This window comes from Onychostoma macrolepis, chromosome 01 (genome assembly GCF_012432095.1).
Source record: "Onychostoma macrolepis isolate SWU-2019 chromosome 01, ASM1243209v1, whole genome shotgun sequence".
NCBI lineage: Eukaryota > Metazoa > Chordata > Actinopteri > Cypriniformes > Cyprinidae > Onychostoma > Onychostoma macrolepis.
The window spans coordinates 2,709,679-2,726,124 of NC_081155.1; the positions used below are offsets into that span (position 1 = coordinate 2,709,679).

The 16,446-nt window shown below is 39.3% G+C and overlaps 1 protein-coding gene across 1 annotated transcript in view; it reads left to right on the plus strand.

Moving 5' to 3' along the window:
• Positions 1-3,870: 3,870 nt before the first annotated feature.
• Positions 3,871-16,446, plus strand: part of LOC131536307 (zinc finger protein 271-like) — a 33,343-nt gene continuing 20,767 nt past the window's right edge. Inside the window, exons 1-3 of the mRNA XM_058769153.1 lie at positions 3,871-3,964; positions 8,557-8,724; positions 10,895-11,261. Coding sequence (XP_058625136.1) covers positions 3,881-3,964; positions 8,557-8,724; positions 10,895-11,261 — 619 coding nt within the window. The 5' untranslated portion in view covers positions 3,871-3,880. The remainder of the gene's footprint in view (positions 3,965-8,556; positions 8,725-10,894; positions 11,262-16,446) is intronic.

Consider the following 16,446-nt stretch of genomic DNA (forward strand, 5'->3'; position numbering starts at 1 on the left):
ATTACACCAAAGTTACCGACCGCTACCACGTTTTATTCGGGAATTCAATCCCGCGTTGCAAGAAATCTGGTTGGGGCCCGCGGTTTCTGCGGGAGAGCCGCGGGAATGCAGAACTCTAGTTCAGAATAAGGGTTGAAAACAATAATTTTTCCACATTTATTTTTATTTAATTTTATTTTTTTGTGTAAAAAAACTTTATTATCATTATAAGTAAACCTCAAGGAACATATTAAAATAATAAAAAAGTCCATGTCATGACCCCTTTAACGAAAGAAAAGTAATAAGAAGAGGGTTCCAGCTTCAGAAATTTTCATTGCTGTTTAGATGTTTAGACAGGTTGTGATCGAGGGAAGGTTCACAGTAAATTCTGTAGAAATAATAGTTTGTTCTTGTTGTATGTTTTTGAGTAAGTGCTGTTTATCCTCGATGGGTTTTGGTCTTAGTGAAAAGCTAAAGAGCTGATTACAGATCACATGACCTCCAGCTTTGCGTGTGAATGTGTCAGAACTGAAATGATTCTTATATTGGTTTTGGGGATGTCAACAGCTCAAAGTAATCAATTTTGTTTTCAGAGAAAAACATTTCTCTTTTATACACATGTATAAAAACAAATAAATGACTGTGTAGACAAATACAGACAGTGTCTTTAAATGTCAGCCTGTTTACCTCTCAAACATCAGATCTACTGAAGACCAAACCATTGAGGATGTTTTACTTTGAACATGTCGTGTGCAAGGAAAACATGGATATAAGAAACATGTTTGTTAATGTATGTTAAACAGTACACTGTAAAAAGATGAATTTCCCTAAAGACATAAAAGCCAGCTGAAGGGAAACACAGACTTCCTAGGAGAACATGTTGTCATATCAACTATATATCACATCTAATAATGCAATAAGCCCCAAGAAGCCGTGGTTTACAGTGAATTTATAACAGCATTGTTAGGCACGACGCGAAGCAGAAAACCCCCTTAGTTGTTAAGAATTGACTGTAAACCACGGCTTCATGGGGCTTTTTGCTTTTATAAAACAGTTATTCCATATACGTAGTAAGGTTTCACATAATAAAACAGAGCAAATAAAGTGTAATGATATAAATAAAAACAGTATTCTTCCACCAAACAATGTAGTTCCTCAGAAACAGTTGTGGTTCCAACAAAGTGGTTGCCAAGCAACACACTAGAAGTAAACAAAAGTGTATGTTTGTAGTGTAATTTACAACAGCTTCGAACGTGGCTCAACCAATCAGAATCAATGACCGGAACTATCCGTTATATAAAGTACATTTAGTGTTTCCTCCTGTTCAGTACCGTTTCTAGACATAGGCAAGCTAGGTGGTCGACTAGGGTGCCACCAGCTGGAGGGGGCGCCAATGAGCGCACGTACTGGCCCTACATTTTAGCAGGATTGTGATAAAGAGTAGCTGAAATATGATTTCGCTCAACTGGATCCCCCAACATCATTGAGCTAGAGTACTGTCAATCTGACGATGCCTGTATGCCATTAGATCAGAGTGCTGTCAATTGCTGCCTGATTGTTGCATGCAAAGTTTGCATTTGAAGTGCTCAACAATGCCAATATATCAGTGGGTTCTGTCAGTGTTTTGGCAAGGTGAGGCTTTTTTTTTTTTTTTGCCATGCAATAAAGCTAATTTCAAAGGCCAATTTAAAATATTGTTACAGTAAAACGTGCATAAAATCAGGATTTTGTTTAGGCAGTATTTGTGGCAGTCGAGGAATCATGTTGCGAAATTGGTCCAAAAGGTGTGTTTTTGCGCCAATACATTGTTAAAGGATCAGTGTGTCATGTAATAATCCCACATAAAACTTTAACAGCCAATTAAAAATATTGGTATTGTCACATGTTCAGTTTGTTTTGTCTTAGTTTTCATCATGTTTCCTGTTTTGTTCCTGTCTTCCCTTATTTGGTCATTTCCCTGTGTTGCTCCTTAGTTTAATTATCTTAATTATCTGATTAATTATCTTGTTTGTTCCTTTTGTTTGCCTGTCTTTATAAGCCCTATGTTCTCCTTATGTTCTTTGTCCCGAATTAATGTTGTTCCAATGCCAAACGTGTGTTGATGTCTATTAAAAACCCTTTACGTCTACTCCCTTCTTTGTGCACATCTTTACTACAACCACGACGCATAACAGGTATAGTAAAATTAGCTAATTCACAAGATCAATACATTCTTTATTAAACCGCTTTGTTGAATTTTAACGTAGGGCTGAACGATTAATTGCATTTGCGATAATATCGCGATATGAAAAAAATAACCGGCGCAGTATTGATACCAGATCGCGTGGGATTACCTGATTCATGAGTGAAGGTGATCAGAACAGCAGAGCGTGTGATTCGACACAACTCAAAAGAACAAGGTGTCAGTGTGTCCTTCGTCAACCGTTTCTTCAGGCGGAGATTGGTTCAAAGGATGTGTTCTTACTTGGGGAGCACATTGCAGAAACCCAATTCAGAATTGAGAACCATCATTTCATGCTTGTGTTATTTATGGTGTCTGTATTTCACAAAGTAAGGCTGCACCACATCGCAAAATTAACTACCCTGGAGTTACAGAGTGCCAGCATATGCAAGAAGCTGTGCAAAACAGTTCTTTTTCAAGGGTTTTAGCTCCCCAGCCCCAGTTGCAAGCCTGACAGGGTAGTTTAAGATCCTGGAATGACCTGGAATTATAACGCTTACTTTTCCAGGCCTTTAAAAAAAATGTACTGAGCTGGTACAGTATGGGAGCTTGTATGTATTAGGGGTGTGCGATACTGCAAATTTTGGTATCGATCCGATACCGAGTAAATACAGGGCCAGTATCGCCGATACCGTTTCCGATACCGATACCGATACTTATCATTTAAAAAAAAAACATACATTTAAATGACCATCACGTGATGGCATGACAACATCATTATTATGGGAGTTTTTGAGAGTGCTTGAACTCGCTGGACTGAAGTGAAAATGTTCTTTGATAATGTAAATGTTCTTTGCTCTTTTTGTATAATGTTTTTATTAAATCCACATAAAATACAAAGTAAGTCGTATTATGTGTATGGTACGCATGACACTCATTTTATGGTATGACATCTGGTACTTAAGTAAAAAGCAAAGTTTATACAAAGTTAATATTACACTATTACTAATATAATCTATAAAGGTGCAAAATGCATTTACTTACACATATTTGAGAATCAAGATATTTCATGATATATTTTGGGAATATTTCGAATAAAAAAATAATATACATAAGCCGATATCAGTTATGCAGTGGTATTGTGGCTGCTGTGTGTCATATGACAAGCATGAGAGCCCCCACTCACTTGTGCCCCCTCAAAAATTATGCCCCTGACATACAAAATTATTTGTCAAATAAATGAAACATGATGAAATATTCATTTTAGTTGAAATTGTTATAGATTACAATGATACATGACATGGTGAAAAATGACTGAATTAATAATACTTAAAGTAGATTAGGATGAATTAAAAAATTGTGCCCCCTGAAAGCACAAGTGGCCACTGCTTACCACCCCACGAATCGCATCAAAATGCCCTTAAATTAGGCTTGCTGCACACATTTATTTTTAATTGGACATATGTGAGTCACGTAATCACTAACACCAGCAATTTCCTAAACTCCCATAAATGATCTCAGACACATACAGCTGTACAATTCTGTGTCAGTATCGCCTATTTTACTTTAGTATTTACTGTAATGAAAAACGGGCTAAACTAATAATGTCTTTGATTGTTGTAGTACCCATTTTCTACAATCATCCTCTGTCTGCCAATACCGCTCATTTTCATCATTAAACTGAAGTCACTATCCAGTGAAGTTGGCGCTCCAGTCCAGCAGGGGGCGGAAGTGCGTCATATGTTGCTGCGGCACCCGCGCAGAGCGCACGACGGAAGTAGCGCAGAGTTTTCTTTCTGCCGGTGCGTGGTTCACGTATTTCAGGTCGGTTATGTGAATTTACATCATATTGTGCTTTATGACTTTCTTAATTGCTTTCTAGTATCTCGCTGACGGACGGTTTAAATGATTTAAGTTTTACAGAGAAGCGAGCAGAACATTGTGTTTTAATATCTCAAATCCAGCAGCTGAACATGTTTTAAACAAAGGTGACTTATATTTTAACCATGGTATTATTGTAGTAAAAATGTAGCAACCATGTTTTTTTGGCGTATTGATTATTTTTATAACCAACTTTCCTACAAATTCCACGGTTAAACTATGGTGCAAAACCATGGTTAATTTTTGGTTACCATGTTTTAATAGTAACCATGGTTTTGGGTTTTATTTGTAGTAAAACCATGGTTAATGTTCATAAGTGTTATAAGTCACGTTTATAACATTTTGATGTTTTCTTGGGCACTTTTTTTTTTTTGTCTCTAATAAGGTTTGTTTTTGTTTTTTTTCTTAGTAAACTTTGTTATGTAAAGGTAACATTTAGCAGAGGCTTTTATCCAAAGCGACTTACAAATAAGTACAACGGATGCAATCAGAATCAACAAAAGAGCAATAATAAGCAAGTGCTATGACAAGTCTCAGTTAGCCCAACGCAGTACCGTTAAAGTTGTAGTTGGAACATTTTATCAAATACTTTTTATGTTTAGAGTTTATCTTTATTACCATTGTCCCAGACATTCTGTCAAAAACCATAAAAGGCTATTGTAAATATATAGACTATGCCTAGCTAAAATTGATTTTAGCAAGAATCAGTGACATTATTGTATTATATTATATTATTATATGAAGGCAATGAACTTTACCAATTTATATTAATATAAAGAAAGTTTGTTGACATGCTTGGTCAGCAGTTAAACATACAGTATAACGTTCATGGTGATAAAATATTTAACCATTCACTTAAAGGTAGGGTAAGTGATTTCTGGTAGCCAATGCTGATATTTGAAATCACCAAAACAAACACGCCCCTACCCCAAAAGGGTCTTGCCCCTATTTTGATAGCTCCGCCCCACACATACGTACGCAACCCAGGCAATGATTAGTTCTGTGAAACAAAGCAAAACCAATGTTACTCACCTATCGAGAATAAACAAAGCAACCTCAGCGTCCGATCGCAGGCCTTTCTGCTCCTTGAGTTCTCTCCAGCGCTGGAAAGCTGATCCGATATTTACACGGGTCCTACTTCTTGCCTTATCGTAACACCGAGTCTACACCAGTTCGCGAGCGGCACGGCGCGACAAAATACTATAGAACTGATTATAATCAGTGATGCTGTCTACACTGGATGCTGCGCCATGACACGACAAATCCCCGACAGTAAACTGCTGCCGCATTCTATTTATGACGTATTGACACAAATTTCAAATGATTTTCAACAGTTGCTTTGTCGCGTCCAGTGTAGGCAGACTTTAGCTGTTGCAGCGTGGCGTCCGGTGTAGACACGGTGTAAGCCTTCTTTTGTTCCGCAGATGCTTTCCTCTTGTTTTTTTTTATCCACCATCTCTATCTTTCTGTCGTTGCTCGGCTAATGTCCGTCGTGTTACTGAGCGCTCTCTCCTCCACATCATGAGTAGACACGCCCCTTACTGCTGATTGGCTACAAGTTTGTTTTGGTACTGGGCCTGACTCAGTTTTCCAAAGCGTTTTGAAAAATACATACCCCACCTTTAAGGCCCGACACACGCGCAGAGCGCACGACGGAAGTAGCGCAGAGTTTTCTTTCTGCCGGTGCGTGGTTCACGTATTTCAGGTCGGTTATGTGAATTTACATCATATTGTGCTTTATGACTTTCTTAATTGCTTTCTAGTATCTCGCTGACGGACGGTTTAAATGATTTAAGTTTTACAGAGAAGCGAGCAGAACATTGTGTTTTAATATCTCAAATCCAGCAGCTGAACATGTTTTAAACAAAGGTGACTTATATTTTAACCATGGTATTATTGTAGTAAAAATGTAGCAACCATGTTTTTTTTGGCGTATTGATTATTTTTATAACCAACTTTCCTACAAATTCCACGGTTAAACTATGGTGCAAAACCATGGTTAATTTTTGGTTACCATGTTTTAATAGTAACCATGGATTTTGGGTTTTATTTGTAGTAAAACCATGGTTAATGTTCATAAGTGTTATAAGTCACGTTTATAACATTTTGATGTTTTCTTGGGCACTTTTTTTTTTTTGTCTCTAATAAGGTTTGTTTTTGTTTTTTTTCTTAGTAAACTTTGTTATGTAAAGGTAACATTTAGCAGAGGCTTTTATCCAAAGCGACTTACAAATAAGTACAACGGATGCAATCAGAATCAACAAAAGAGCAATAATAAGCAAGTGCTATGACAAGTCTCAGTTAGCCCAACGCAGTACCGTTAAAGTTGTAGTTGGAACATTTTATCAAATACTTTTTTATGTTTAGAGTTTATCTTTATTACCATTGTCCCAGACATTCTGTCAAAAACCATAAAAGGCTATTGTAAATATATAGACTATGCCTAGCTAAAATTGATTTTAGCAAGAATCAGTGACATTATTGTATTATATTATATTATTATATGAAGGCAATGAACTTTACCAATTTATATTAATATAAAGAAAGTTTGTTGACATGCTTGGTCAGCAGTTAAACATACAGTATAACGTTCATGGTGATAAAATATTTAACCATTCACTTAAAGGTAGGGTAAGTGATTTCTGGTAGCCAATGCTGATATTTGAAATCACCAAAACAAACACGCCCCTATTTTGATAGCTCCGCCCCACACATACGTACGCAACCCAGGCAATGATTAGTTCTGTGAAACAAAGCAAAACCAATGTTACTCACCTATCGAGAAGAAACAAAGCAACCTCAGCGTCCGATCGCAGGCCTTTCTGCTCCTTGAGTTCTCTCCAGCGCTGGAAAGCTGATCCGATATTTACACGGGTCCTACTTCTTGCCTTATCGTAACACCGAGTCTACACCAGTTCGCGAGCGGCACGGCGCGACAAAATACTATAGAACTGATTATAATCAGTGATGCTGTCTACACTGGATGCTGCGCCATGACACGACAAATCCCCGACAGTAAACTGCTGCCGCATTCTATTTATGACGTATTGACACAAATTTCAAATGATTTTCAACAGTTGCTTTGTCGCGTCCAGTGTAGGCAGACTTTAGCTGTTGCAGCGTGGCGTCCGGTGTAGACACGGTGTAAGCCTTCTTTTGTTCCGCAGATGCTTTCCTCTTGTTTTTTTTTATCCACCATCTCTATCTTTCTGTCGTCGCTCGGCTAATGTCCGTCGTGTTACTGAGCGCTCTCTCCTCCACATCATGAGTAGACACGCCCCTTACTGCTGATTGGCTACAAGTTTGTTTTGGTACTGGGCCTGACTCAGTTTTCCAAAGCGTTTTTGAAAAAATACATACCCCACCTTTAAGGCCCGACACACCAAGCCGACGGTCGGGATAGTTTGTTTGGTGTGTTGCACACGTCGGAGCGAGTGAGAACTCTGATTGGATGTTCAGTTTAGTAAACGAGTCCAGAATTAAAGTGAAAGTGATGAAAACTAGTAAGTAAATGAAGGTGGCACAGACGGAGGGCTGTTCTAATGTTACGTGATCTTTCCCAAACATTCCAAAATGCAAATATTTTCATAATAACATGAGTCGCATAAAATGAAGAAAGTTATCGACATTAATATTAACTATTTAACTATTAACTATTTAACTAAGCAAGCACAGCTTTATTTACGTGTCGTATATCGTCGCAGATGGTTGTAGTCTTTGTGGTGTGTTCAAGCACAGCTTTTTGGTCCAACGCTGCCGATGTGAAGGCGACAACACCATCGGCTTTTGTCGCCGCTAGTTCTTTGAAGTCGGCTTGGTGTGTCCCAGCCCTGAAGTCTGAGACACACTGCACAATTGTCGGCTGTCCCATCGTGAAACAATCGTAGGGATTTCTGTGGCTCCTAATCGGTGCTCTTATGTCGTACAGTGATAGAGATTCAAAGACGGCCATTGTCACGGTCTTGCGACCAAAGATGGCCTACGGTCATTTTCTAACAGTGTCAGAAATACAGCATGATCATCACACAGAGGGTTTGCTGCTGCAACCCACGTTTACTGATCAGCCAATATAAATCCGACATGAAATCAACACGACATGACAGTAAAACATAAACCTGCTTACCTCAAGCTATTATGCCACTTTTTTCAGCACACATAAAAATTACAACGGCCAAAGTGTGATTTATCATGCTCTTTTTGTTTACCACTAGCGCATGCTGATGACGCTTTATTTTTTTATAGAAACGAGCATCGAAGCCTATGAGTCAGTAGGTGTCATCGTCTTCATGCATGTCGTAGCCAAGTCTATTAGATCCATGTCGGACAGTGTGATCTGCAATGATCTTATAGGATTTCTAAAATTGTGCAGTGTGTAGAAGCCTTAATAAACATATAGGTTAATTTCAGTATTTACTGTGTGAAAATTATATGAAAGACTGTCCTTGAAGTGGTAAATCTAAACACATTTAAAATAATTAAAAAATTTAAAAAAATTAAAAAACCTTGCCTTTTAATAATCATGTGTTTGTGTTCAGATGTTGATCATGAAAGCGCAGGTGGATGTGATCTGCTGTAAATCAGTAGGAACTGATCTGTCCATGCTGGATATTGAGGATTTCATCACAGAAATCTGTCGGCTGAAGAAAGAGGTGGCGTCACTGGAGGCAAAGCTGAGAGAAAGAGGAGACAAACTGAACAGAGAGGTCTGAACAGCTCTTCATTTCATCTTTAGCTGCTAACGGCCTAAAATGAACACTCGCCAAGCGCCAAATGCGAGTAAAAATTGTCGTTAGCGAGTAGATGTAACAGTGTCAGTCGCGAGTTGGCGGGTAAAATTCTTACGAAATATAACAATGCAATGTAGTGAGAACAACAGCCAGCTTTAAAAGGGATTCGCTGTTTCTGATGTAAGCAAAAATAATATTTTCCAAAGATAAGATGATTAGCTGTTCTGTCATAAGCGACAAGAGCGAATCAAATAATAGGATACAAACGGGCTGATAAGGTCAGAGCAGTGTAATGGCCAGCTTGTGCCTATAGACTCTGAGAAGATTTTGCTGCTTCATTTCGGAAGATTAACTTGTCCCTTCTTTATTCTTCATAACCCAAGAATGCGGCGACACATACCAGGGGTTACGCCACAGAAACGGTGCAGTGAAGTAGCCTATAGTTTGAAAGTTTGCTCGTTTGGCTGAACACATACGCTGAGCCGCTTTTAGACATCGCACCAGTAGCGACGGACGAAAACACACACAATTATGTCAAAATGCGCTGTTTTGGCGAGTTACCTCGTAAATGTAGTCTTACATGAGTTATAAAGTCTTAAATGACTGTAAAGAGTTTGGAGAACAGGGCTCGCAAAATTTCTAAATCCCTGGTAGCCCTTCGGCCAGGTACTCTTCATATTTTGGTAGCCAGAATATTAATTTAACTAGCCCGAATTAAAAAATTACTATTTTATTTTATTATTAAATATTTTATTTTAATTTAAATATAGAAAATCAGATAGGAGTTTAAATGTCAATCAAAAATATTTTCAATACACAAATATCAACAAAAATGAAGGAAGGAATTTTATTTCACTATTTACAGGGTATCTGCAGAATTTTTAAAAATATATTTAAGGCAATTTATGACCCATTTTAAGAGCTGCACAAGTAAAATGAACACAGAATGAGCGGGGTTGGACAGTGTCTATGGTAACATACAGTATTGAGCCATAAAATTACATGGTTTACAGTTCAGATACAGGTTTTAATCTTATACAACAGCGTTTCAGGCTATAGACCGTTTTTTATGAAAAGGGATCAATCAAACATAAATTATGTTAATTTAAAACGTATAAATATTATTGTCTTAATTGTTTAGATTTTTAGAAGGCACATCAACTTCTTTCTCATTTACAACTCTGTGTTTGCTGCGTAAAAACATGAGTTGATATCTGCATTGATCTGACCATAAACAGCAAGAAAGGCTTATTGGAAAAGCAAATTCATTCTCTGCCACGAGGTGGCGCTTTAGGAGCGCTGAAATATTGCGCTTTCCCCAGAAACGCTGTACACAAAGCAGCTCCGCGCTCATAAACGCTGCTACATTTTGGTAGCCCGACTGGAAAACACAATAGCCCCGGGACGTCGGGCTTGCGATTTTGCGAGCCCTGGAGAAGATATGTGTCAGATCCGCGTCATGTGCATCAGTTTTTAAAGAAACAGTGCTGCTTTTAAAGTAAAACCTGCTGAAGTCTGTCATTGATGTAAATCATAGAACAAAAGAAAAAGAGAAATCATTGGACTGCTCTAGTCGCTGATTAACTTTTGTAGCTTGAATAAAGATAAATCTGTATAGTTTATGCATACCCCCTTGGCCCCCTTAAAATTTTCAGTTCGATAATCCGGCCCTCAAATGAAGCTAACTGAATAGCCCTGCTCTAATCTGTTAACACGGATGTGGAAAAAAAATACGCACTGCAAACGGAGTATGCGTGAAGCTGGCGTAATACGATGGCCTGCTCCGTTTGCCAAAAACATGCAAAGAACAAGAATCTCAAAAGTTTTTTAGGGACAAAAAAAAAAAAAAGATAAATCAATAAATCTGTTTGTTGTTTTTTTCTTGTAAGTAAAGTAAAGGACCAATATTGTAAATATTTTTAGTCATTGTAGTAGTAATAACAACTACCTGTTTTTGCAAAAAGAGTTTCACGCCCGGTAAAAAAAATTTTTGGCCGGTAAATTTTATCACGTCACCGGCCATTGGCATGTGTGGCAAAAAGTTAGTTTTAGGCCCTGGCTGCTAATATGGACTGATTGTTATGTGAATTAATGTCTTATTTTGAATCATACTATTACTAAATATATGACTGATTGTGTTTGTCAGGATGTGGAGAAGGTTTCAGTGCGTGTGGCTGATGGGACAGAAGCTCAGGATTCAGTCTGGAGCGTCAGAGATCAGAGATCCAGAGACACACAGGACTCAGAGCTCAGCCTCACTTTACTCTGTTATACTGACGCTCAGGATCATGAATCCACTGATCAAACCTCTGACTGTAACGCTGGAGAACAGCAGATGCTGCAGACGCCGCTGAAGATGTGCTCCGTCAAACTGGTGGACTGCAGGAACCTGATCGAGAGCAGAGCAGAAGAAACCACCGCAGAGGAACAACAACAGAGTCACGAGGAAGAGCAGGAGGATGATGATTATGAGAATAATGGGAATGATGACGATGAAGATTTCATTCCTCCAGGTGTGTTTCTTCCTTTTATGACCTTTTTGTTGTTTTTGATGAGTTGAATGTCAGCAGAGACTCTGACGGATCAGGTTGATATCGACTGATGGTGCAGAATTTCTGAGATATTTGGGAACATGATGGCAAATGTTAGTAGGGCTGAAGTATTTACAGGAAAAAAACACAAACTGAGATATTTCTTATGAAAATAAATAAATAAAAAATAAATTTAAGTAGTTTTACTAAGAAAAAAGCTTTTTTAAAAGCTCTCATGTTTTCTTTGCTTGTTTGTAAGGCTGCAGGATTTGGCCAAACTCCCAAATGCTTTTGTTTTGTCATATACTGTGGTAATTATTCATACATTATGAATAAGAATTATTAGGGGTGACCCTGAATAGTCAATGACTCCTCAGGAGGAGCCTGATTCGACTCCCAATCTCACAGTCGAATATTCGTGGGGTTTTATGATCCGACATTTTGGCTATATGGAGGTGCTCAAATGTCTGATTTCACATAGAACTACTGGTTTTCTCCCAATAAGTTAATATACAGCCTATTAAGATAATGCGGTTAATAAGAATCTGAAAATAAAGAAGCTTTAAATAAATATTTTAATGTGTGTGAATAAATCCAACCACCCCTATAGATTTAAAGGTGGGGTAAGTGATTTCTGGTAGCCAATGTTGATATTTGAAATCGCAAAACAAACACGGCCCTACCCCAAAAGGGTCTCACCCCTATTTTGATATCTCCGCCCCACACATACGTACAGCAACCATTAGTTCTGTGAAACAAAGCAAAACCAATGTTACTCACCTATTGAGAAGAAACAAAGCAACCTCAGCGTCCAATCACAGGCCTTCCTGCTCCTTGAGTTCTCTCCAGCGCTGGAAAGCTGATCCGATATTTACACGGGTCCTACTTCTTGCCTTATCGTAACACCGTGTCTACACCGGACAAGTTTGTTTTGGTACTGGCCCCGACTCAGTTTTCTAAAGCGTTTTTGAAATAATACATACCCCACCTTTAAGGCCGGGACACATCAAGCCGACGGTCGGGATAGTTTGTTTTTAAAACCTTTAAAGGTGCTGTATGTAGGATTGACACCCAGAGGTTGAACTAGGTATTGCAGTCCAAATTCAAAATATTGGAGATGTTTTTTTCACCCTGCCCCTCCTCCTCAGACTTGACGCACACGCAGGTTGCCAGATTAATGACACCAACAGGAACAAGCGCACATGAGGATGAATACAATTAAATACACTGTGTTTTCCACCAACTGGCAACCCGCGGTGCCAAAATACAATTGGGTAAACTGGCAGTGGGCGGGTTTCACAAACCATAACAAACACAGACATTCCGGGCCGGAATGCACATTTTCAAAGGAGAATAACTGACTGTAGTATTGTTTTTCAGATAAACATGTATGTTAACTTAGCATGTTTCTTAAATATCTGCAAACATATTATGGTATTTTTATGCTTTAGTAGAGTCAAAATCCTACATACAGCACCTTTAAGTTTCACTTTTATGATCTGTGACTGACAGAAAAGCGGCAGGGATTTAAATCTTTAACAAGACTCAAACTAACACTGGCAAAGACTGGATTTTTCCAATCAGGTAGGGTACAAGTGATTTCAAAACATTTCAGCCGGTTTATATATATCGTATATATTATTTATTTCGTATAAGATGCATTTGGTTGAGTTGTGCTGCAGTAAAGCGCTTCATTGTAGTACTACGCTGATTATCTCTTCAGCGCGCAGAGCGAGCAGGACAAACAGCAATGCAGAATATTAATACCTATGACGGAGACTGCCATATACATAACATCATAATGAGGACACTATTATAAAACGCTGTGAAGTTTAGATGCTGTGTTTCTGCATGTTGTTGCGTGAAGAACGCCCACAAAAGGAGTTCATTCAGAGCCGCGCAGACACGTTCACTTCTGCATTCGGTGCATTTTGTGCAGATAGCCTATAAGTCGTAGCCTAATAGTAACGTTATGTTGCATAAATAACGAAGCGTATTCTATATGAGATAAATGATGAGTTAAATCCCATTGATTAAAAATCTGCCATCATATGCTTCATTCTACTGGTCATCTTCAGCTCGCGCAGCTCAAAACAGAAATGCTGAACATTAATAACTATTGTCATATACATAATGTTATAATGAGAGCACTGTTGTAAAAAATGTTGTGAATTCTTTCGCTGATGTGTAATGTTAACTATCTTTTAACCAAAACTTAAAACATTATTTTGTATCTGCGAGGTGTCCGTTACACATTTTTTCCTGTGTGTTAACATCAGTAATTATGACTGTCGAATGTCTGACTTGACTCTTGGTAATGTACACTGAACAAAATTTAGTTTTTGCCCCCATTTTTCATGAGCTGAACTCAAAGATCTAAGACTTTTTCTATGTACACAAAAGGCCTATTTCTCTCAAATATTGTTCACAAATCTGTCTAAATCTGTGTTAGTGAGCACTCACAGGTGTGGCATATCAAGATGCTGATTAGACAGCATGATTATTGCACAGATGTGCCTTAGGCTGGCCACAATAAAAGGCCAAAAACAAAAGTGTTGCGTTTATAATTTTGTTCAGTGTATTTTGCCCCCCGCCCCCAAACATATGATTCTACTATCAGTCAACTATCAGCAAGATTCGAAAATTCCGATTTGACTATGAAAATCCTTAGTCGGGGACACCCCTAAAAATGATTAATTAAAGGTGCAATAAGCAATATTTATAAAACGTGTTTGACCACAGTGTCGGACCGAGTCCCAAAACACACTTGTAGCCAATCAGCAGTAAGGGGGGGTGTCTAGTAATCGTTAATAGTTAAATTTCTCCAGCACCGTGCCGGATCTCTGGCGTGTGCAGTGTTTGGCTGCGGAAAAAAATAATCCTACATTTAAAAAAAAAAAACTTATTGATATCACTTTCGAGTCCATGAGTTTGCCTACCAATGGTATGAGAGGAGCACAGATTTCACTCTCAACCAAGCTAACATTACTAGCCAATCAGAATGTTTTGCTATTATAAATACAAGACATGCATAATATCAGAATCAGAATGAGCTTTATTGCCAGGTATGTTTACACATATGAGGAATTTGTATAAGTGACAGAAGCTCCACAGTGCAACAGAATGACAGCGACAAGACAAGACACAGATAATAAAAAGAATAATATACAAATATACAAAATAGCAAAAAACACAATATATAATATAGGCAATTATGTATGTACAGTTATGATATGTGCAAATTTTAAAAGTGTTCATGAGATGGATTGCCTGAGGGAAGAAACTGTTCCTGTGCTGGTCGTTCTGGTGCTCAGAGCTCTGTAGCGTCGACCAGACAGCAACATTTCAAAGAGGGAGTGTGCTGGATGTGAGGGGTCCAGAGTGATTTTCTTAGCCCTTTTGCTTACTCTGGATAAGTACTGTTCTTGGAGAGTGGGGAGGGTTGTACCAATGATTTGCTCAGCAGTCCGGACTACCATCTGTAGTCTTTTGAGGTCAGATTTGGTAACTGAGCTGAACCAGACAGTTATTGAAGTGCAGAGGACAGATTCAATGATGGTGGAGTAGAACTGTTTCAGCAGTTCCTGTGGTAGGTTGAACTTCCTCAGCTGGCGAAGGAAGTACAACCTCTGCTGGGCCTTTTTCACAATGGACTCAATGTGATTGTCCCACTTAAGGTCCTGGGAGATTGTGGTGCCCAGGAATCCGAATGACTCCACTGCAGTCACAGTGCTGTTCATGATGGTGAGTGGGGGGAGTGCAGGGGGGTTCCTCCTGAAGTCCACGATCATCTGCACTGTTTTGAGCGTGTTCACCTCCAGGTTGTTAAGACTGCACCAGACAGCCAGCTCTTTAACCTCCTGTCTGTAAGCAGACTCATCACCATCCTGGATGAGGCCAATGAGTGTGGTGTCGTCTGCAAACTTCAGGAGCTTGACAGAGGGGTCTTTAGATGTGCAGTTGTTGGTGTAGAGGGAGAAGAGCAGTGGGGAGAGAACACAGCCCTGAGGGGCACCAGTGCTGATGGTGCGGGTGCTGGATGAGAATTTTCCCAGCCTCACTAGCTGCTTCCTGTCTGTCAGGAAGCTGGATCCACTGACAGATGGAGGTGGGCACGGAGAGCTGAGTTAGTTTGGGCTGGAGGAGTAATGGGATGATGGTGTTAAAAGCAGAGCTGAAGTCTACAAACAGGATCCTCACATAAGTCCCTGGTCTGTCCAGATGTTGCAGAACATAATAACCTGTTTGCTCTGTAGGCAAACTGCAGGGGGTCCAGTAAGGGTTCAGTGATGTCCTTCTGATAAGCCAAAACCAGTCTTTCAAATAATTTCATGGCCACAGACGTTAAAGCCACAGGTCTGTAGTCATTAAGTCAAGTAATTTTGGGTTTCTTTGGGACGGGGATGATGGAGCGTTTGAAGCATGAGGGGACTTCACACAGCTCCAGTGATCTGTTGATCTTGTGTGAAGATGGGGGCCAGCTGGTCAGCGCAAGTTTTCAGACAGGCTGGACTGTCTGGGCCTGGTGCCTTTCTTCTCTTGTTCTTTCTGAAGACCTGGTGCACATCATCTTCACTGATCTGCAGTGCAGGAGGGTGGGAGAGGGGAGTTGCAGGAGGTGTGAATGGTGTTTTTTCAAACCTGCAGTAGAACTCGTTCAGATTGTCTGCCAGTTGTTGATTCTCCACAGTGCTGGGGGATGGTGTCTTGTAATTGGTGATGTCTTTCAGACCTTTCCACACTGAAGCTGTGTCACTAGAAGAGAACTGAATCCGTAGCTTTTCGGAATAATTCCTCTTTGCCACTCTGATCTCCTTTTCCAGTGTGTATTTGGCCTGTTTGTACAAGACACTGTCCCCATTCCTGCGAGCATCTTCTTTGGCCTGACGGAGCTGTCTGAGTTTTGCAGTGAACCATGGTTTGTCGTTGTTGTAGGTTAAATGAGACCTGGTAGGAATGCACATATCCTCACAGAAACTGATAAATGATGTTACAGCTTGTCCAGATCTGTGGCAGCAGCTTCAAAAACAGTCCAATCAGTAAGGTCGAAACAGGCTTGTAAATCCCACTCTGCTTCATTAGTCCATCTTTTTATGGTCCTTAATACAGGTTTAGCTGATTTCAGTTTCTGCCTGTAGGTCGGTATGAGATGAACTAAACCGTGATC